The 23,579-nt window shown below is 40.1% G+C and overlaps 1 protein-coding gene across 3 annotated transcripts in view; it reads right to left on the bottom strand.

The window, feature by feature from the left end:
• kiaa1614 (KIAA1614 ortholog) overlaps positions 1-23,000 on the bottom strand; it is a 170,323-nt gene extending 147,323 nt beyond the window's left edge. For all 3 annotated transcript variants that reach the window (XM_069937605.1, XM_069937602.1, XM_069937603.1), the window contains exons 1-3: positions 21,961-23,000; positions 21,013-21,085; positions 6,185-6,325 (exon numbers count right to left, since the gene is read on the bottom strand). In XM_069937605.1, the coding sequence (XP_069793706.1) occupies positions 6,185-6,325; positions 21,013-21,085; positions 21,961-22,858 (1,112 nt within the window). In that variant the 5' untranslated portion in view covers positions 22,859-23,000. The remainder of the gene's footprint in view (positions 1-6,184; positions 6,326-21,012; positions 21,086-21,960) is intronic.
• Between the last annotated feature and the right edge of the window lie 579 nt (positions 23,001-23,579).

The raw sequence follows: 23,579 nt of genomic DNA, 5'->3' as shown, positions 1-23,579 counted from the left end.
GCATTTAGCCCAATTGTGCTCTTGAAAACATGGACAAAAATTAACCAAGACCACAAATGGAACTGATAGATCATCGATGAAAGACACCCTTTGGACTGCCCAAACCTTGTTGGTCATCCAGCACACTAAGATGTTGGGGTGAGGGAATGCTGCTGACAGGCACTTTCCAGGCTGCAGGAGTATGTGCTGAGGAATGCTGAGGAACTGAGGCTTGGCACAGCCAACACAAGGGCACTATGGAGAAGGAAAACATTCTAGAGTTCTTGCTTTACTGGGCATTAGAGCTGAAACCAAGGGAAATTTCCTAAAAAACAGAGGGGTAATAAGTCCAAGATTCCACAGTGGTGTTTATAGTACTAAATATTGTAAAACTCCCAGTATCCAGCATCTATGGGGATTGATAGATGCCGAATAAGTAAATTTGCCAGTTGTGTAGATGGCGAACTGACTGCTAGGGCCACCAATTTTAAACTTTATTTTTTACCTATTTATTTTCTGCAATTTTTTTCTGGTTGCTTGAGGCTGCTTGTCGCTTGAATTCCAGATAATGGGGATTTTACTGTAGAAAACATATGTGACAATATACACTGATGGAAATAAATGCATATGACATTATGGATATGAAAAGATTTTTCTTCTTCGATTAATAAATTCTTTTTTGGAAAAAAATTATACATTGGATACCCAAATGTTAAAAGGACAAAATGACATTTGGGTTGGTGAGCATGGAGTTATTAGAATTAAAGGGATTGTTTACTCAAAACTAATGATATTTTTCATGGAGGAGAAACTGAATAGAGATCCATAAATTATGTTCCTAGATGAGGAGTCAGAACATTTTAAACATTTGGAACAATCTACTAGATATAACATCAGGGTCCTTGACAAGTTAGTCAAGAAGGTTCAGTTGCTCAGTATTCAGGATCAGATCGTAAAATGGATTGGACATTGGCTTTGTGAGATCATTCAAAGAGTGGCAGTAGGTGATTGCTTCTCCATTTGGAGGCCTGTGACTAGTGGGTGCCTCAGGGATTGGTCCATTTTTGTTTGTCATCTATATCAATGATCTGGATGATTATGTGGTCAATTGGAACAGTTTGCAGATGGCACAAAGATTGTGGATGTAGTTGCAGTAGCATCTGGAAAATGGGATGCAAAATGGCAAATAGAATTTAATGCAGAAAAGTGTGAGGTATTACATTTTGGGAGGACTAACCAAGGTAGGACTTACATAGAAAATGACAAGGCACTGAGGAGCATGACAGAAGGATCTGGAAATATAGATATATAATTCTCTGAAAGTGGTGTTCCAGGAGATGGGGGTCATAAAGATGACAGGTGTTCAGGTGTTATGTTGAAGTGTATAAGACATTGGGGAGGCCAAATTTGGAGTATTGTGTGCAGTTTTGGCCACCTACATAAAAAAAGATACCAATAGTATTGAAAGAGGGCAGAAAAAAATTTACAAGGATGTTTTTGGGACTTGAGGAGCTGAATTATAAGGAAAGGTTAAATAGGTTAAGACTTTATTTCCTGGAATGTCAGAGAATGAGGGGAGATTTGATACAGGTATTCAAAATTGAGGGGTATAAATAGGGTAAATGCAAGCAGGGATTTTCTACTGAGGTCGAGTAAGACAAGTACAAGAGGACATCAAGGTGAAAGATTAAATGTTTCAAGGGAACATTAGTGGAAACTTCTTTACTTAGAGAGTCGTGGGAGTGTAGAATGAGCTGCCAGTTGAAGTGGTGGATGCAGTTTTGATTTCAACATTTAAGAAAATTTGGATAGGTTCATGGATGGGAGAGGTATGGAGGGCCATAATTTGGGTGTAAATCAATGGAATGAGGCAGAAAAATAAGTTGGTAAAATTTGGAAGAGTCCAGATAGGCTAAAGTGTCTGTTTCTGTGCCATGGTGTTCTCATTACAAATCCTAAATATGGGATTGATACATTTAAATTAAAAAGGTATTAAAGGAATTGAGAAAAGTTTGTTAGGTGACAGATCAATTAGATTCCATGAATGGTGGAATACTCTTGAAAAAATAAATGGGATACTTCTATTCCTAATCTCCGACTTTCTATTCTGAAACTTCTTAACCAATAAGCCAACACTGATTCTACTTTCAACTGGCTCATATTAAATCTGCATGAATAATGAAGTTCACAAGGTTTGGCCTCACACTTCTGGTCACAACGTACAGACAGCACAGCGTCAAAACCTACTTTGATTCTGCCAGCTGGAATTGGGTTACGTTCTGGTAAGAGAAATTGGTCACACACAAGGAAGTTTAATGTCACAGGTGCCGTTCACTGCAGTTGCACCAGCAGATTACTCACCCACTAGACAATTGCTTGACACGGAGCAGTACAGATCTGCTGAGTTCCTCCAGCATTTCTGTTTATTTATGACAGAGCAGTCACCTTCAGTTCTAAATGAGGCTTGCTCCCCATTGTTCCACTTATTTAGCACTTTGCAGTGGTGGTCCCATTTGGTGTGCTGCTCATGTGTGGAGTTACAGGAAAGGTGTAGTAGGTAGGGCAGGTATGTTGTCCAATCCCTGGAGAAGGGAGGAAGGGGCAGTGAGTGTAGGTGCTATACCCCTAGTTCAAGGAGCCATGTTCCTAACTCTAGTTCTTTAAAGAACAGCATACCCAGTATGAAGGTTTATTTTAGGTCAGTGGTGACAGAGATTTGGGGCTTTCTTTTTTAAAATGTCATTTCCATCACAGTAGAAGCCAATTCTGGCCAATGAAATCCGTGCTGCCAAATTTCACCCAATTAACCAACAAACCCAGTACATTTTGAAAGGTGGGAGGAAACTGGAGCACCCGAGGGAACTCATGCAGGTCATGGGGAGAAGTACAAACTCCTTACAGACAGTGCCAGATTCAAACCCAGAACACTGGCACTGTATTAGAGTCACACTAACCACTACACTAACCCATGCTGCCAATTGGCAGAAGGAGAAGCGTTCCTGGAGAACTACATCTGTCGACTCAAGCTTATTGTGGAGGAAAGTTTATGGGGGACATTGAGATAAGTTATTTACACAGAGTGGTGGGTGCCTGGAATGCATTGCTGGGTGGTGGTGGAGGCTGGTTCAATGGAGGCTCTTAGATAGATATGTGCATGTAAGAAAAATTAGGAGTTATGGTCTGTGAGGTAGGGAAGGCTTAGATTGATGTGGAGTAGGTTTATATAGGTTGGCACAAAAATGTGAGCTGAAGGGCTTGTACTGTACTATGCTGTAATGTTCTATGTTATTGTATCCCTGAGCTTCCTAGCCTCGGGATCATAATAGATGGTGAAAGTGGATATAAAGCATATACCTCAGTTTACTTTACACAACAACGTAAAATAAGTAATTGATGCTCTCTGCAGCAGGAAAAGAGACATAGATCTTTTGAGGATGGTGGAATTTTTAAAGGTAACAGACTATAATTGTGTGACATTCCAAAATATCCTCTGAACCCAGAGCTCTCTTGAATGTATAATTTACAGTCAATCCAGACTTACTAGGTGAGTAATCTGTATGGGTTAGTAGGTTAATTGGTCATATGGATGTATTTGGTCGGCGCGGACTCGTGGGCCAGAAAAGCCTGTTGCCATGCTGTATCTCTAAACTAAAAATTAATTAAATTAAATTAAAAATATTCTTTGATAGGTTGAATTTCACCCACAGTTCCACTCAGAGAGATGAATTTTGGAGGACAAAGGCTATTAATGAGGTAAGAAATTGTATAGTGGCCGAGCTGGTAGAGGCACTGGTCCAATGACTTGGGTTCATTCTTAGTCCCCATGTATGCTGGATGTGGATCCTCCCTGTGACCACATCAATTTTCTCCAGCTGCTCTGGTTGCCCACAGCAACTGCCCTTAGAGTTGTTGGGAATATAGGGAGAATACAGAGACTGCATTTCCTCAGAAGGCGGAGGCAGGCAAGGCTATTGGCCACCATTATGACAACGTTATACAGGTGCTCTATCAACTGTGTCCTGGCAGCTGCATCATAGTGTGTGGTATGGTTGCTATAGAGCAGTGGTTTTCAAACTTTTAAAGTGGTATGTGAGTGGAAAGAAAAAGTTTGTAATCCCTTACAAACACCTATGTGCACCTATGCCATTGGGATTAGTGGTATAATGGGTGGAAATAAAAAGTTTGACCACTGTTTTAATTGTACCTAATTGACTCATTATGTGCACAGTTTCATAACTCAAAAGGAAATGGGCCAACTATTTCAGTAACAATTAGGTCTAAAGCAGTGGTTCTCAAAACCACTGCACAGAGCATTGGACCATAAAAGCAGTAGAGAGAATCACTGTGCTTGTCCTCCCATTTGAGATTTACCAGGATCATTGTTTAAACATGGCTCGCAAAATCAGGGACGATCCCTACCACCCCACACACAGCATCTTCCAGCTACTCCCTATAGAAAAACGATAGAGAAAAATCAGAATCAGAACCATCAAGCTGAGGACCAGCTTCTTCCCAAGGGCAGTGAGACTGCTGAATAACTACTAAAACAACTCTCTGTAACTACTATTTATTAAGAATATTTATTTTTAATAAATATACATATGTACTATGTATATGTATCGTTTGTCTATATGTGTTATGTCTGTATGCATGTTTTGCATTGTTCTGTACTGTGGACCAGAGAATGCTGTTTTGTCAGGTTGTACTGGAATGATCGAATGACAAATAAACTTGAACTTGAGAATAAGTGTAGGATTGGTGTAAAGGTTAAAACCTTGTGTTTTTGATTCTTAGTTAATTTTGCGCCTGTCTCTTTAACAGAATTATTGTTTATAATGTTTACTATGATGTAATATGTCATAATATCCACCCAGACTAAGTGTTTGCTCTCATATTCTACAAGATGTGAAGGAGGCATGAGAAATTTTTCTTTGAATTTGTGTATCTCTAAAAGCTTTTGTATCACTTAAAGATTTTGCATCTTCATATACTTTTTATATCTCTATACATCTTTGTATCATTTTACAGTAAATGCTTTGCTATTCATCGGTATGAAAGTCTTGTTGCGAAGCTATGCAAAATGTTTATCCGTTCTATCAACAAATTAAAACTACATAAAGTAACAGCCACAGATTATAAAGAAATCAAAATTTGGAATATTGCAACTCATGATTTGGAAGATGGTACTTTGAAATTAGGACATTAGAGTAAGGAAAGTATCGTCTATAATTGGTGCTTAATATTTGTTATGGAATTCATGGGGTAACAGGCCTTTCCCGTACTGTGTGGCTCCATGATTTCTCAGCATTTATTGTGTTCTGACAACTGTAGACTTGCACTGTTACAATGAATGCCACAGGATCAACTAGTGGTGACATGAAGACACCATTCCATTGCCTATTCTTCTCCATGAACCCCTTGCAGTGTTATTTTGCATGGCAGAGCTAAAGTAGTAAGGGATTCCAGGGTAAGGGGAGCAGATAGGAACTTCTGTAGTCTCAAACGGCGCTGTGAGTTAGTTGTTGCCTCACAGGTCAAGAGTCAGGCATATCTTGAAGCAAATGCAGGGCATTCTGAAAGGGAAGGGTGAACAGCCAGTTGTCATGGTGAATGTAGGTACCAACAATATAGGAAAAATGTGCAATGAGATCCAACAAGCTGAATTTAGGGAGCTAAGGTATAAAGAGTAGGACCTCAAAGTTGGTAATCTCAGGATTACCATCTGTGCCACATGCTAATCAGTGTAGGAATCGCAGAGCAGTTAGGATGAATATATGTCTTATATATTTAATAGCTTTTCCTTCCTGTTCAAGTCTTGATAAAGGGTCCAAAGAATCACTGAACAGTTTTTTATAAAAAATTTACAGCATGGTAGAAGCCAATTCCAGCAATTTAAACCCATGTTGCCCAATTACAGCCTCATACATTTTAGAAGGAAACCAGAGCACCTTGGGAAAACAACACAGACACGAAGAGAACTTATAAACTCCTTACTGACAATGCTGGATTTGAATCTGGGATACCAGCGCGGTAATAGAATCGCGCTATCCCACTACACTAACTGTGTCTCTCTCCACAGATGCTGCCTGACCTACTGAGTCACTCCAGCTTCTCTTTGTTTACTCAAGGTTCTAGCATCTTCAGTTCTTGATTCCCTCTGTTGTTCTATTAGTGGTGATAGAGGAAAGCTATGAGCAGCACTTACGCAGAGCTCTTCACCATGGGCAGAATGCTGTGGTCGGCTTTGAGGGGGCTAGCTCGGGCCTTCATCCGTGCTCTCTCCAGCAGCAGTTTTGCCAGCTCATGCCTGGGACTCAGTGGTAGCTGGCTGGAGGACACAAAGGCTCTGCCAAGTAAATAAAGAACAAAGGTAGGTTAAAAGCAAAATGAAACTACAACACAGCACATTCACACACATACACACCTATATGCAAGCAAGTGCATGCACACACACACACACACACACACACACACACACACACACACACGTATATAAACACTCACATACATGATTTTAGTAAGCCCTTTGACAAGGTCCCACATGGGACGTTAGGAAGGTTCAGACACTAGGTATTCATGGTGAAGCAGTGAACAGGATTTGACACTGGTTACATGGGATAAGTCAGAGAGTGGAAGTGGATGATTGCTTCTCAGACTGGAGGCCTGTGACTAGTGGTGTGCTTCAGGGATGGGTGCTGGGACCATTGTTGTTTGACATCTATATCAATGATCTGGATGATAATGTGGTAAATTGGATCAGGAGGTTTGTAGATGACACTATTAAAGGTATTGTGGACAGCAAAGAAGGTTTTCAAAGCTTGCAGAACCACCTGGACCAGAAAGAAAAATGGCCTGTGTAGCAGCACTATAGATAGACTACAACTCCCAGAAGTCTAGCGAACCGGCAAGGGACATCATAATGCCATGACATCATGATGTGGTGATTCAGTGTTTTAAAAGAATACACGTGCAACTTGAGTAAATGAGTTCTGGTTTACCTGCAACTGCGTGCATCATTATTTTGCATTCATCAGCCACAACTGCATTTTCAGTGGCTACAAATGGTGACCCCAACAGGTCCAAAATGAGCTTTTGGACTATGTGAATACTGCAGCTGTTGCTGTTAAGCTACCGCCTTACAGGACAGCAGAATCAGAGATGAGGTTTCGACAGGCTGAGGCACAATTTCATCTCAGGAAGCAATTCACTATTATCACCTCGTCAGTGCCTTGGACCAAGCCACTGCCAAGTGAGTCGATGATGTCCTGCATGATCTATCGGAGCCTGGAGAGTGAAGTATGACACTCTAAAAGCACTCTTGCTGTGAATTTACGGCATATCTCGCAGAAAGAGGGCCGCTAGACTATTACACATGGAGTTGGGGGACTGCGCCCTGTCCGCCCTGTCCAGCCAACAGACAGATATGTTATTCGAACAGTTCTTCCTGGAGAGGATGCCAAAAGATATCAGATTTATTATCACAGAGTTCTTTCAAAGATCCCAGGACAGTAGCTGCAGAGGCAGATGTCTTGGAAAAAAAACACACCAAAAGGTCTTCAGATAATGTCACTGCGTCACAGCTGTCTGCACCCAGCACTTCCATTGTTGACACTACTTCCCAAGCCAATGGTCTCAACACACCAGCTCCTATAATGAGGCAACATCTCAAGTCAGGCAGGCAGCCAGTCGACACTTCAACCTGGTTTTACCACTGGCGTTGGGGAGTCAATGCATGTAGGTCCCTGCCACCCTGTGTATTCTTAGGAAACACCCTGGCCAACTGTCATTAATGGCTGTGATGGTCAGCGAAAATCTACGAGCCTTCTATATGTTTGGGACTAGGTATCCCAACATAAATTTTTGAGGACACAGAATCAGAGATTGATGTTTTTCCACCAATTGGTTTAAATACACATTATCCTATCCCCAATCTCCAACTCACAGCAGTCAATAATTCCAACATACCCATGTATGGCACCAAAAAAATGAATGTTCAGTGCGAGGGGAACATTTACACATGGCCTTTTATTATAGCAGCAGTGTCACAACCGTTACGCAGTGCCGATTTCCTTCGAGCTCATTCGCTCTTGGTAGACTTAAAAGGGCATCAGCTGGTGGATGGTACCACCTTTCAAACTATTCGCCTGGCAAAATCGCATGTTCCTGCACTCTACCTTCAAGCCTTGTGTAAGATTGTTAATAAGATCTCCAGACTTGTAGAAAAGTTTCTTGAAATTACAACTCTGCAGTTTTCGACCCCCACTGTAAAACATGGTGTAACTCATCATATTTCTACCAGGGGTCCTCCCATTCATGCTAAGACATGTTCTTTGCCTCTGGAGAAACTGCAATTAGCTAAACAAGAATTCCAAAAAATGGAAGAGCTGGGGGTAATTCACAGGTCCAACAGCCCATGGGCATCTCCATTACATTTAGTCCAAAAATGCTCCAGAGGGTGGAGACCTTGTGGAGATTATAGACGGCTCAATCATGCCACTATACAGGATTGCTACCCTATTCCACATATTCAAGATTTTTCAGTGAATCCACATGGGGCAAAAATCTCTTCAAAAGTGGGCTTGATATGAAGATATCACCAGGTGCCAGTGGAACCAAACAACATCCCAAAAACAAATTGTTTGAATTTTTACATATGCCTTTTGGGTTAAAAAATGCAGCTCAGACCTTTCAGCAAGTTATGGACACAGTAGGGCGTGGCATGGCCAACATCTTCATTTATCTAGACGGCATATTAGTCACCAGCAAAACTAAAGAAGAGCACATGGAACACCTGTGTACACTTTTTAGACGTCTGCGAGAATTTGGACTGACCATCAATCCAGATAAATGTGTTTTTTGGACATCAGTCCATAGAATTCCTGGGGCATACAATCACCAAAAATGGCATGGTTCCACAGCCTTCTGAGATAGATGGCATTACTGAGTATTCCAGACCAACCACTGTTAAAGGTCTGCAAGAGTTCTTGGGCATGGTTAATTTTTATGGTCAATTCTTTCTAGCAGCAGCTCATGTTATGAAGCCTCTGTTCAATCTGCTGTCTGGTCAGGCCAAATCTATTCAGTGGACAAATGAAAGTCAAAATGCTTTCATTAAGTCAAAGGAACTATTAGCTCAAGCAACCATGCTCAGTTATCCAATCATAAATGCTGTCACTGCCCTTTCAACAGATGCATCTGATGTGTCCATAGGGGGCACTCTGCAGCAGTATGTCGATGGACAATAGAAGCCATTGGCATTCTTTAGCTGCCATGTCCATGAGGCCGAGAAGAAAAATACAGCACCTTTGATAAAGAGCTTCTAGCCATCACTTCTGTTACTTTTTGGAAGGCAGACACTTCATCATATTCACAGACTATAAATCTTTGACCTTCACATTTTCAAAGGAGTCAGAGCCTTGGTCAGCTTGGCAACAGCACCAGTTATCCTTCATTTTGGAATTCTCTACCAGAATAATGCACATTTCTGGATAAGGCAATGTTGTGGCTGATGCACTTTCCTGTTCAGTAGGGACCACAGTGTTGACTACACGGCTCTCGCTGCTGTCAAAGCGCAAGGCGGTGAGATGGAATCGTATCACACCTCGATAACCAAGCTACAATGGAAGGATGTGGATATCAATGCCGACAGCAAGCTGCTCTTTTGTGATGTGTCAACAGGACGTCCATGGCCAGTGATTCCAGCTTCATGGAGATGTCACATTTTTTAATCTGTCCATAGTCTTTCTCATGTATCCATCAGATTGACCATTCATCTGATTTCAGACAGATTTATTTGGCATGGACTGAAGAAAGATGTCACGCAAATGGCCAGGTCTTGTGTAGCTTGTCAAAAAGTCAAAATCTATCAACTGTGAAAGCACCACTATGACCCTTCCCACCAGTAACTTGTCGCTTTGACCATGTCCATGTGGACACTGTGGGACCAGTTCCAGTTTCACGAGATTACCACTATCTCTTCACAGTGATTGACAGGTTTACAAGATGGCCTGAGGCAGTTCCCATGCCAGATACTTCTACAGACTCTTGTGCACGAGCATTCCTTAATTCCTGGGTGGCTACTGGCATACATCACTTCTGACAGGAAATGTTAATTTACATATTCATTATGGACGGCCTTATCTCAGCTGCTTGGCTCTAGGCTTCATCATACAAGCATCTATCACCCACAGTCCAATGGGATGGTTGAAATATTCCATCGTCACCTTAAATCAGCCTTAATGGCCCGTTTGCAAGGTCCCAACTGGGAAGACAAATTACCATGGGTGTTGCTCAGCATTAGGACAACTCCAAAAGAGGATCTTCACACTTTATCTGCAAAGCTTGTATATGGTGAGCCTTTGGTGGTCCCAGGGTAATTCATTCCACATGGATCCAGTAAAGATGAAGATCCCAAAGAGCTGCTGAGCAGACGAAGGGATACCATAGGCAAATTATCCTCTGTACCACCATCATCACAAGGGAAGCATGTTTATTTTGTACCACACAAACAGAAGGACTGAAAATACGTGTTCGTACGTAGAGGAACACATGGACAGCCCTTGCAGGTGCTATACAAGGGACCATACAGGGTGATAAGACAAATGAGGTCAACCTGAATCTTGAACATTACTGGGCAGCCTCTGACATTCACAATTGACAGGCTCAAACCTGCCTATGTTGACAAATCTGCCCCTATTCAACAGCCAGCAGCCTGACACAGGGGTTGACCTTCCAAAAAACTACCAGGTGAAAGTGCCATTTCTGGGTGGGGGTCGGGGGGGGGGGGGCATGTAGCCACGCAATAGATAGACTACAATTTCCAAAAGTCTAGTGAACTGGCATGGAACATCATAACATCATGACATGACGCGCGTGTTCAGTGTTTTAAAAGATAATGCGTGACTTGAGTAAATGAGTTCTAATTTACCTGCAACCGTGTGTATCATTATTTTGCCTTCATCAGCCACCACTGCATTTTCAGTGGCTACAGCTGCAAAATGGCAGATGGAATATAATGCACAATATAATGCACCAAGAAAGGACGTATACGGTGAATGGTAGGGCACAGAGGAGTGCTGCAGAACAGTGGGATCTGTAAATATAGATATATAATTCTCTGAAAGTGGTGTCTCAGGTGGATAGGGTAGTAAAGAGGGCTCTTGGCATGTTGGCCTTCATAAATGAAAGTATTGAGTTTAGGAGTTGGGATGTTATGGTAAAGTTGAATAAGACATTGGTAAGGATAAATTTGGAGTATTGTGTGCAGTTTTTGTCACCTAACTACAGGAAAGATATCAATAAGACAGAAAATGCAGAGAAGATTTATTTGCGTTACAGGGAAAGGTTAAACAAAATAGGACTTTATTCCCTGGAGCATAAAAGAATGATGGGAAATTTGATAGAGGTATTTAAAATTATGATGGGGATATACAGAGTAAATGTCAATAGGCTTCTTTTTCCCCACTGAGAGTAGGTGAGATACAAACCAGAGAACATGGGTTAAGAGTGAAAACAGGAAAGTTTAGGGGGATCATGAGGGGGAACTTCTTTACACAGAGAGTGGTATGAGTGTGGAATTAGTTGCCAGCTCACAAGATAAAGGAACAGAAGTAGGCCACTTGACCCATCGAGTCTGTTCTGCAACTCCACCCCAAGCTGAACTATACTCACAACTAGTTCCAATTGCCAGCCTTTTCCCCATATCCCCTGATGGCCCAACCAATTAGATGCTTATCATTCTCCTGATTAAACTCTCGCAGTGATTGGGCCTCCACCGGTGTATACAGCAATGAGTTCCACAAATCTACCACCCTCTGACTAAACAAGTTTTTTCTCATCTCTGTTTTAAATAGATAACTTCTAATTTTAAGATTGTGCCATTTTGTCCTTGATTCAGCCACCATCTTATCTACATCCACTCTGTTAAAACCTTTCAAAATTCGAAATGTTTCTGTGAGATCCCCTCTCATTCTCCTGTACTCCAATGAATACAATTCAAGAGCTGCCAAACGTTCCTCATACATTAACCCTTGTATTCCAGGAATCATCCTAGGAAATCTCCTCTGCACTCTCTCCAACATCATATTCTTTCTAAGATAGGGGGCCCAAACCTGCATAGAGTACTTCAAATGAGGTCTCACCAGTGCTACATACAGCCTCATCAACACCTCTTTACTCTTATACATTATTCCTCTTGAAATGACATTTAAAAAGAATTTGGACAGGTACATGGATGGGAGAGGTATGGAGGGCTATGGACTGGGTGCAAGTCAGTGGGATTAGGCAAAAAGAATGGTTCGGCACACACAAGAAGGGCCAAAGCGGCCTGTTTCTGTACTGTAATGTTCTATAGTTCTATACACACTCTCTCTCTCTCTCTCTCTCACACACACACACACACACACACACACACACACACACACACACACACACACACACACACACACACCCATGCATTCAAACGCAGCCACACACACATGTACACTCTAACACCCCTACACACGTACATTCATTCACACACACATACACACATACACGCAAATGCAGATCCACACACATTAACACACGAGCATAAACACACAAATACGCACACACAAATACAATCTCTCGTTGTGTTATGGCCCAAGACAGCCATTGAAATGATAGTGTGGGCCTATTGCAGAAATTGAAGAATGATTTCATTAGGAAAAAGGGTTATTTATTCAAATGTTTAAAAAAGCAAACATTCAGGCCCCAAGAAATTCAACATTCTATTCATCTACCCTTCAGCATCACTGGCACTCGCTATTCCAGTCCTTATCAGCCCTCTGCTGAATCTTTGTAAAATAGAATGGGCAGAAAGGAGCAGATGGAGAATTGCTGGAGGGACTCAAAGGGGCACACAGCATCCATAGATAGAAATGGTCAGTCAACGTTGTCAAGACAAAGATAAAATCTTGAAATTAAAGGGGAAATTAGCTGGGGAGAGTGATAGAGTATAGGTTAGATGTGGGAGATGGACAGACAGGTGGAGGGAGAAAACTTTGGGAGGAGAAGAAAAGTTAGAGAGAAAAAAATTAAGACTCGTTGGTCTTCCCTCCCAACCCACCCTTCTACCTGCTTAGGCACTGTGGTAAACCATTGTTATACTGTGATTGGCTGCTGCCAGCTGGATACACCTCCTGACACCGATCCTATTCATAGCATTTTGCATGCTCCACATTTCACTCAATGAATTGATCAATCAATGAGCTTGATGGCTGTTCCAGTCTATAGTTAATAAAAGCCTATTAGTTTCACAACTTCAGTCTTTTGTGAATATTGATGGTGGATCAGGCACTTCATGCTGCAACTGCAGAAAGTGCAAAACCTGTTCCTGCATCTCCTCCCTCTCCACCATCCAGGGCCACAAACAGACCTTCGAAGTGAGGCAGAGCTTTACATGCACATCGTCCAACCTGATTTACTGCAGTCAGTGCACCCGGTGTGGCCTTTTCTACATCAGTGAGACCAAACACAGATAGGGTGACAGGTTTGCAAAATACTGATGTTCTGTTTGCTGGTCTAAACCTGAGCTTTCTGCAGCTGATCATTTCAACCTCCTCAAGCATTCCTACAGTGACATGTCTGTCCTCAGCCCTATCCATTTTCAGAATGAGGCCAAACGAAAACTTGAGGAAAAACACATCTCTCCAATCAGATGGCATTAGCATTGACTTTTCCAGCTTCTGCTAACCTGCTCTCCTCTTCCCCCTCCCTCCTTCCCTTCCCTTTCCAGTTCTTCTCCCTCCCTTCCTCTCCCTTTACCTAGCCATCCCTCCCCCCTTTGATCGCTGCTGTCCCCTCCCTCCCTTCTCCACCTATCACCTCCTGGCTTCACAGCCACACCTCCCTCCCCCCTTACTCTTTTGCTTGGATGCCTGCTGACATTTTTCGACACTTTAATGAAGGATTTAATGTCGGTTATGTATTTTTACCTTTGCTATATAAAGGACACTGCTGAGTTTTGCCAGCTTTACACATCACATTCCTCTTCTCCAGGAATATTTATTTCTCGGGGCTTGGCCATGCTAATAAGCTGAACAGGTGTTTTGAAAGAACAAAAAGTATTAAAAAGACGGTTTAAAAACTCAAAACCAGAATTTTATCATCAAAAGTGGATAAAACTGGTACTAATGACTGAGGCAACAAAAGCAAAAACTGAAGAAGTAACAGCTCAGCCAAGAACATCGCATGGAAACCTGATGAGGTGTGACTCAGCGGGGGCTTTGGGACTGGCTGAAGCCAGCAGAGCTGGGGAGTTGGCCCAAGATGTAGCCTCCATCCTGAACATGATGGAAAGTTTGTGCAGTCATTTTAAGAGTATGGAATCAGCGATGAGAGATATATCAGAGAAGGTCAAGGAAATTAAAGAAGTTGTGGAAGACGTAAATGAACAAATGACTTATTCAGAGGCTGAGCTAGACAAAGCAAAAGACAGGCTGAAGGCACTGGAAGAAAAAGCGAAAATATGGGACATAGAAAAGAAAGGACTGATGCACAAGATCAACCATTTGGAAAATTTTAGCAGATGTAACAATGTAAGAATCATTTGGACTGAAAGAAGGAATAGAGGGAAAAGACCCGGTGAGCTTCTTTGAAACATGGATCCTACAAATGCTGGGACAAAATAAGTTAAATGCAAAGCTGCAAATTGAAAGGGCTCACCGGACCCTCAGATTCAGAAAAACCGGCGAACAATTACTGGGAAAGAGATGCAATCTGAGAGCAGAGTATGAATATTAAAAAAATAATAATGGTGGGGGACAATGCAAAAATAATATTTTTCCAGACCTCAGCCCTGCCTTGGTCAAACAAAGAAAGGAATTTGGCAAGTAAAGAATCAACTGCGCTCTAAAAATATTAAATATTCAATGATTTATTCAGGAACACTGAGGGTGGACGTCTCAGAAAGTAATCAACAAATTTTCAAAAATAAAGAAGTGGAAGAATATTTAAGAAAGTTATGAAAAGATTAAAGTCGCCAGCTGAAAGTACTGGAAAGACCATTTCTAAACGGGACTAACTGAAAGATGTATCTTTTTAGTACTAAGCCTTTTTTTTCCCCCACTGTTAAAAGAAAAAAAACCAATTGATTCATATGGAGATCTCCGAAAAGACAGAAGGGTGGTAAGGAAAGCAGCAAAGTGGGAACTTTGACTTGGGTGGGGGGGAGAAAGATGGCACCAGGAGAGGAGTGATTTTAAAAGATGCGCCAAAGGGAGGGTTTCTTCTTCTTCTTCTTCAGAAGAAGAACCTGAAGGCTTCCAAGTACTATTGTCAATGTCACTGTCAGAACTAGGGACATGTGTGTGTTTCTTACAGGGGAAAATTATGTGTTGCAAATGTCTTTTGATAGGGAAATGTTACAACAGAATTTAGAAAATTGGGAAGATATTATTGTTATATAATATGTGTGTGAAAACTGATATGATAAAACACTAAAGTTTAGTAGTTTTAATATTAATGGGAAAAACAGGGAGGTGAAGAGGAAGAGGGTCTTGGCATACTAAAATAAATTAAAAGTGTATATAATCTTTTTGCAGGAAACACATCTTATCAAATTGAAACATGATAAATTAAAAAGAGGATGGGTGGAACAAATAATATCATCTTCATTTTAATTCTAATTAACAAAAATACACCAATGTTAATAGAAGATACCTTGATTGATCAAGCCGGAAAGTATATAAAAGCACACTGTAAAATTTATGGAGAAGCATGAACATTTATGAATATTTAAGCCCTGAATTATGATGATGAAGCCTTTATGAAGGACATCTTCTTAAAAGCAGCAGAGGGATGACAAAATATATTAGTTGGAGGAAACTTTAATTTCTGCTAGGACCCAACACTAGATAAATCGGCAAGAACAATAATGAGAGTGAAAGCAGCAAAAGCCACAATTGCATAAATGAAAGATCTAAATCTTATCAATGTATGGAGGAAATTAAATCCCACACAAGGAGACTACTCTTTTTACTCAAGGGTGCACAACTCCATACAAGGATTGACTTGTTTTTAATGTCTACCAAGTTAAAAAGTAGAGTGATAAAAACAGAATATCGAGCAAGGCTTCTATCAGACTATTCTCCATTAATATTAACTATGACAACAATGGAAAAGCAAGAAAATGTACACAGATGTCATCACAATACTACATGGCTTAAAAGAACAGACTTCTGTGAATTTATAAAAAGACACATAGAAATATTTTGTGAAACAAATCTGCTGTCTACTAATAATAGTTTTCTGATATAGAACATGCTTAAAGCATGTTTAAGGGGACAAATTATATCCTATACGAAAATCTTAAGAGGGAACATATGACAGAAGTAAACAGTTTGGAGAAGGATATTAAAGAATTAGAAAAAAATTAAAGGACAGGACTACAAGAAGAATACAGATTACTGGAGAATAAAAACATAAGATATAATACAATACAAATATATAGGACAGAAAAAGCTATATTTAAAAATAAACAATACTATGGGTGAACGGGCGCACAAAGTTTTAGCTTGGGATATTAAAACAGAGGAAACATCAAGAATGATAAAAGCTATAAAAACAGAAACAGACACTCTAGTAGATAAGCAAAAATAAATTGAAGACACTTTTAGATAATATTACACAGTGCTATTCAAATTAGAATTACTAGGAGATGAGAATGAAATGGAAGCATTTTTGCTGAATGTTGAACTTCCAAGGCTGGAAGAGAGAGAAAGGATAAAATTAGATACTCCCTTCGTAAAGGAAGAAATAGAAAAGGCCCTGGGCACCCTACAGGCTCATAAATCATCAGGATGGATTTCCACCTGAGTTTTCTAGACAATTCAAATAATTATTAATTCCTCTTTTAATGGATGTTCTTGACCAAGTTGTGGAAACACAGACCCTCCCAGAGTCATTCTCAACTGTGATTACTATAATATTACCAAAAAAGAATAGGGACCCACAAAAACTTCATCATACAGACCAAAATCCCTGATAAATGCTGATTATAAGATACTAGCGAAAGCATTGGCTAATAGGTTAGGATAATACTTGCCAAAACTAATAAATACAGACCAAGCAGGATTTGTTAAAGGAAGGTATTTCTTAAATAGTCTAGGAAGACCATTTAATATAATGCACATGGCTAAATCTGAACAAAATCCAAGTATTACAGTCTCCCTAGATGTGGAAAAAGCATTTGGAATGGCCTTTTTTATTTAAAACACTGGAACAATTTGGTATAGGAAGAACATTCATAAATTGGATAAAAACTTTATATTATAAACTACAAGCTAAAAAAAAACCAAATATTCAGATATTGGTGGTGTTCCCCTTGAGTGGATCGAGCAGACAGGGATTCCCCCTGTCCCCAGTGCTTTTTATTTTAACGATCGAAATGTTGGCAGAGACAATAAAAAGGGATTTGGGTATAAATGGCTTCAAAGTCGGGCAAGAAGAACACAAAATCAGTCTATTTGTCAATAATGTGCTATTGAATCTATCAGAATCAGCTAAAACTTTGGAAAAATTACAAGTAACACTAGAAAAATATGGAAGAATATCAGGCTACAAAATAAATATGGATAAAAGTGAGATAACACTATTAATAAATTTTGAATTTGAAAGATACCAAAAAGGAAATAAATTTAAATAGAAGACAAATGGAATACATATCTTGGGAAAGTAACTAACAATAACTTGCAAAATCTGTACAAACTAAATTATGTTCCTCTTCTTGATAGAAAGAGAGCGACAGAAATGGAGTGACTCACCGATTACTTTGGTGAGAAGGGTTAACTGCATCAAAATGAAAGTGATGCCAAGACTGCAATAACTTTTTCGATCGTTGCCTATTCCGTTACCTAAAAGCTTTTTTAAACTACTAAACAACCATATTAGACACTTCCTATGGCATAATAAGGTACCAAGAATTGCATTGGAAAAACTGACATGGGACTACGGGCTGAGAGGTCTGAGACTTTCAGATCTCAAAAAATATTACCTAGCTGCATAGGCTAGATTTCTCACAGCCTTCTTCACTGAAGACAAACCCCTCCACCCTGTCTTGGGTTCAAATGGGAATGTACTCAATGGAGGAGGGAGAAGCAAAGGACTTTATCTATAAATGGAGTTTCAAATCACTAAATAAAAAGACAATAACCCCATTCTAATACATATGATTAGAATGTGGCAAGAAATTAATGAATGTATAGAGAAAATGTAGGGATATCAATAAAAGCACCATTGTGCAAAAATGTGTTATTGCCTATGAACATGGGCAATAGAATATTAAATTTGTGATATGACAAAAGCATAAAATATATTAAGGACTATTACATGGAAAGAACTCATGTCCTTTGAACAATGAAAATACAAATATAGAGTGACCAATGAGTCCTTCTTCTGTTTTCTCCAGCTTAGATCATTCTTAAGAGAAAGATGGGGACCAACATTGACCTCACCTGAAATTAGTGAAATAGAACAAATGGTCTGGATGGGGAATACACCCAAATTTATAACAAAAATGTACTATGCTCTCCAGAGCAGAAGTGCAAAACCAGGGTTGCAGAGGTCAAGGAAAAGATGGGAGTCAGACTTGGACATGGAGATTTCAGAAATAAGCTGGTCAGATTGGTGTAAGGAGAGCATGACATCAATTATAAATGCAAGACATGGACTGGTTCCATATAATTTTTAACACCAATTATATCTTACCCCACAAAAGTTACACAAATCAAAAGCTGAAATTTTAGAGATGTGTTTCAGATGTGGAACTGAGACAGGAACTTTTTTGACATGCCATATGGTCGTGGATGAAAGTGAGGCCATTTTTGAAAGAAATCACAGAAAAATTAATCAGGATAACATGAGTGGCCTTTACAGGCATCCTGGAGCTATATCTATTAGGTAATTTCATGGAAATAAGTGACCAAATATCAAATCTCATTTATAAGAATAGCACTGGCAGTAGCGATAAAATGTATCACGATCACTTGGAAATCCAATTATCCTCTACTTATAGCATGATGGACTGCGGAAATAAACAGTGTATACCTATGAAAAATATAACATAACATAACATAACAATTACAGCACAGAAACAGGCCATTAGGCCCTTCTAGTCCGCACCGAACCAAACACCCCCTTCTAGTCCCACCTCCCTGCACAATGCCCATAACCCTCCATCTTCTTCTCATCCATATACCTGTCCAACCTTTTCTTAAATAATACAATTGACTCCGCCGCCACTATTTCTCCCGGAAGATCATTCCACACGGCTACCACTCTCTGAGTAAAGAAGTTCCCCCTCATGTTACCTCTAAACCTCTGCCCCTTAATTCTTAACTCATGTCCTCTTGTTTTAATCTTTCCTCCTCTTAACGGAAATAGTCTATCCACATCCATTCTGTCTATCCCTTTCATAAGGGATATATCACATATAACAAGGAATATCACATATCACATATAACAAGGAATAAATATGAAACTTTTGTTAAGGTCTGGCAGCCATATATGGACCACTTAGGGGCCCAGCTACAGTAATAAAAAGGAAGAAAAAAAAAGAATATAAAAGTATCTATTATATATAAAAATGTAGTTTCCCCAACTGTACTCTATACACTTATGTTACGAGCCCAGAGGACTCCAAAACCTAGCAGCAACAGAAATTCACCAAGACAAATGGTTACTTAACCAAAAGATGCTTTAAATTATCTTTAAACATGAAAACAGGATCAAACTCTAACTTATTGCTATTAACTTACTTAACCTAACTTAACTCCCTTCTAATTCTAAGCGCACATGTATGTAATATGTGAGAAAGTTTAGAAAAGTTATTTAATTCACAGTCCAATCTCACTTCTCACTCCTCCAAGTTCACTGGTTGCAGGAAATTCTTATACTGTATACAGAATTTAACATTTATGAAGTTTACCAGGCTTTGGTGCTTGAAAGGTAAATGGTTACTGCTCAGGAAGGTTCTTGTCCATTTTCAGAGAGAGATTTGTTGCTTGTTGGACACCCATAACTGATTCCTTCTGCTCAGCCATGTCAGTGTCTTGCCAAAGAAACTGGCTCCATCAGGGTTTTCCAGATAATAACCTCTTTCTTTCAGGTCACCATAGAGTTCCTTTTTGCTTTCCTTATTTCAAGGCAGCCAGTCCTCTCCTCTTGTATGGACCACAAGGGCTTTGTCTGGCTTGAGCAGAGCTCCAGTATTTTAAATGAGATCTGTTTTGAAGTGTTTGTGTGTGACCTACACTAAAAACCTGACACAATTTATCTCCTTTAAAACAGATCTAGATACAATATAAAATACAACATAATCTGTCACACTTAAAATATATGTAAGCTCTGAAGGTGAATGGATCTGTATGTATGGAAAGGGAGGAGGGAGGGATGGAGGGAGGAACTGTTTTGTTTTTATTTTTGTTTGTTGTGTTTGTGAGAAAATGTTTTAATATATTGTATATTTAAAATGTCACTATATATAATTTTTGAAAAAAAATGAAAATAAAATATTCAAAAGAAAGAATATTTATTTCTCAGTTAGGTAACCCTTACCCCAACTGATTTTATTGTTTCCATCTCTTCCTTTATCTACTTCAGCAGTTAATTTTTTCTCTCTCACTAACTTTTCTTCACCCACCCCCTTCCAATGTTTCCCCCTCAACCTGTAACTCCATCTCTCAGACTTTCTCTCCCAGGTTATTTCTCCCATCATACATATAATTTATTTTTGTCTTAATAACGGATTCTGACTTGAAAAGCTGACCAATTATTTCCACCCGTGAATGCTGCCTGACCTGCTGAGTTGCTTCAAGAATTCTTTGTCTGCTAAGGAGAATTCTGGAGCAAAAGTAGGGATATGAGGACCACAGCAGGCTCACACAGCTTATAAAATTCTTCTGGTTCTATATATAACTCTGATGCCAAGAATTTGCCATATGTCAGAGCAGAGAGTGGCTCAGCCATGAAACACCGCGAAACCCAAGGACAAGTCAAAAGCAGAATATGTCTCACCTCATCCTGTGACCAGACCCCTGAAGTGAAATCCCTGAATTCCAGTCACTGTCATCTTGGTGTATCCTGCAGCCTAGGAAAAGGACACGTAAGAAAATAAATAGTTAAAACTGTGGCTTGGGCTTGAATTTAAATAGCAGAATTTAGAGACAAAACAAGGTGGTTCTAGTGAGTGGCACATTTAACATGACGGTTAGTGCAATGCTGTTACAGCACCAATAACCAGGATTTGAATCAGACACTGTCTGTTGTTTTACAATGAGGTTTTCACTTGTTGATGGTGCATAAAACCATTGCTGGGGAACCAGTATTTTTCTGATTTTAATTTCAATAGTCAGCCCAGTTGTGAACTCCTTCTTGAATACTTAAACCCCTTGAGGGATTTGCAGGTCAACCCAAAATTCCAAATTGGCTAAAAGACAAAGCCTTAAAGTAAAAAGAGACTCAAAAGACCGCAGATACTGGAGTGTGGAGTTAAAAAAAATCAAACTGCTGGAAGAATTTGGCATCTGTGGAAGCAAAGCAATGGTCAACAACTCAGGTGGAGAGCCAATATTAGGGCTCATGGAAAATATCTCCATACCTCAATTCTGTAGTTCAGTCACATCAGGGCCCTCCAAACTTTTGACAACTTCCAGTTCCCTGGCCTCAATCATCATATCTTTGGCATTGACCTCCAGTTTATACTCCTCTGTCCCCGATCAGTTTCCAGGTCCTCCTTTCAGCACTGATACAGGATGTTGACCAAAACATTTTCCATCACTTTGCCTCCACAGATGCAGCTAGACATGTTGAGTTCCTCTAGCAGTTTGATTCTTGCACCTCAAAGTGAAGGGTTTCCTCGACAGTGTCAAGTAAGGAAACACACAATAATAACACATGCAAAAGATAAAATATAATAGAAATGAATCTCTATAACAAATGGGACCTTTGGCAAAAAGAGTTTACCTTGCTTGTTGTATTTGTTTCTGGGGAAGCTGTCATTCACTGGGTTGGATTGGAACTGGCAGCTGGCTGGTGCAAGACTCTGCTGAGGCAGGCTTTTAAAGCCAATGCCAGGTCCTTGTTGAGGTGGAGAGGATGTCAACATTCGTTTAAGCTTTGTGCGGTTAAGTTCAACGTTTTCTGTCAGAGAGAACAACCTGGCATTGCTGACACTCTCCCAACTATCTGTTCTCCAAAAACCCCCAAAATGGCCAAGCTTGTGTGCATTTTCCACAGACCACGCTCCGCTCTTCGTTGCTGAATTGTCTAAAACATGAGCTTTCGGAAGGCCCTCGGATAGACTCTTCAGACAACTGCTGGAAATCTCTGATTCATTAATATTCCAGACCTCGTTTGGGAGAATCATATCATCACATTTCTCTGCACTACTAATTACTCCTACATTTTCCATTCCAAATACTTTCCAAAATTCTTTTGGAGACCTCCAGTCCTTTGTGTTGCATTTGTCAGGATTCTCCCCTTTTAGTGAAGGAGAGGTTTTCAAGTTGATTGTATCCATCATCCTTCTTGACAGATCCTGGTTGATGCATTTACCCAAGGGTTTCTTGCCCACATTGAACTGGCCCTCCTCATGATCAAGGATGTTGTCTGTTAAGTAAGTGTACCTACATGAACCGGTGCTCACCTTTTCTTCATGTGGTTTGTCCTCAAAGCTACCTTCCAAAGGAATCCAGTCTCTTGATTTGTTCTGCTCAGTGCCGGCTCTATTCATAGACAATTGGCTATCTTGTGACCAATTACCTTTTAGGACCTGCATCTTATTCTGGAGGGTAAGAGCATTCAGATTTTGTATCCCATGACAGATTCTGGGATACTTTTTGGAAAGTTCATTTCTGTCCATTATACAAGCTGAATTTGTGGCACCCTTTCCTTTGGAGGGAGCAGCACCAATATTATAATGATAACGAGGTGAGTTGAAAGCTGTCTGTCATCACTTCCTGCCATCTTGACATCCCACAGCCACTTCCAATTAATGGTGTGCAATGATTCAAATGTACCTGATAAAGATACAGACGCAGTTAGGGATAGGAAATGGAAAAAAAAGCACTAAATTGTTAAAAGATTTAATTCAGCATCCAAAACACTGAATATAGGCCATACCACCTGCATTAAAATGAGGTGAACATTTTTTTTCATTATTCATTTTTTTTTCATTATCTACAGATTAGAGATTTTTTATGATCTCAATTACATACATTTCCTAAGACGACTATGTGGTGAGACAACCACTACACTGACCACACTCCTACCAGGGGGCAATCACTGTACCTGCAGGTCGGCAACCTGGGAGGCTGGCCCCACCAGCCTGCTGTCAATCACCGGCCCATATAAAGACTTGAGCTGGCCCCTTTTGGAGTAGTCAGACACGTGGAGCCAGGAGTGTACTGAGACCTGGTGTGTACAAATTTAAGTTAATTAAAGCCTGTTGTACAGTCTGTGGACTTTGTGTCAGAGTTAATCATGCAGCAGCAGCGCTCACAGACTAATAAGAATTTAATTGATGTAACTTTTAATTTACAACCTTTGTATAATGGTTCAAAATCTAATATTGATGATATGTT

This window comes from Narcine bancroftii, chromosome 5, assembly GCF_036971445.1.
Source record: "Narcine bancroftii isolate sNarBan1 chromosome 5, sNarBan1.hap1, whole genome shotgun sequence".
Lineage (NCBI taxonomy): Eukaryota > Metazoa > Chordata > Chondrichthyes > Torpediniformes > Narcinidae > Narcine > Narcine bancroftii.
This window is presented reverse-complemented; position numbering and strand designations above follow the sequence as displayed.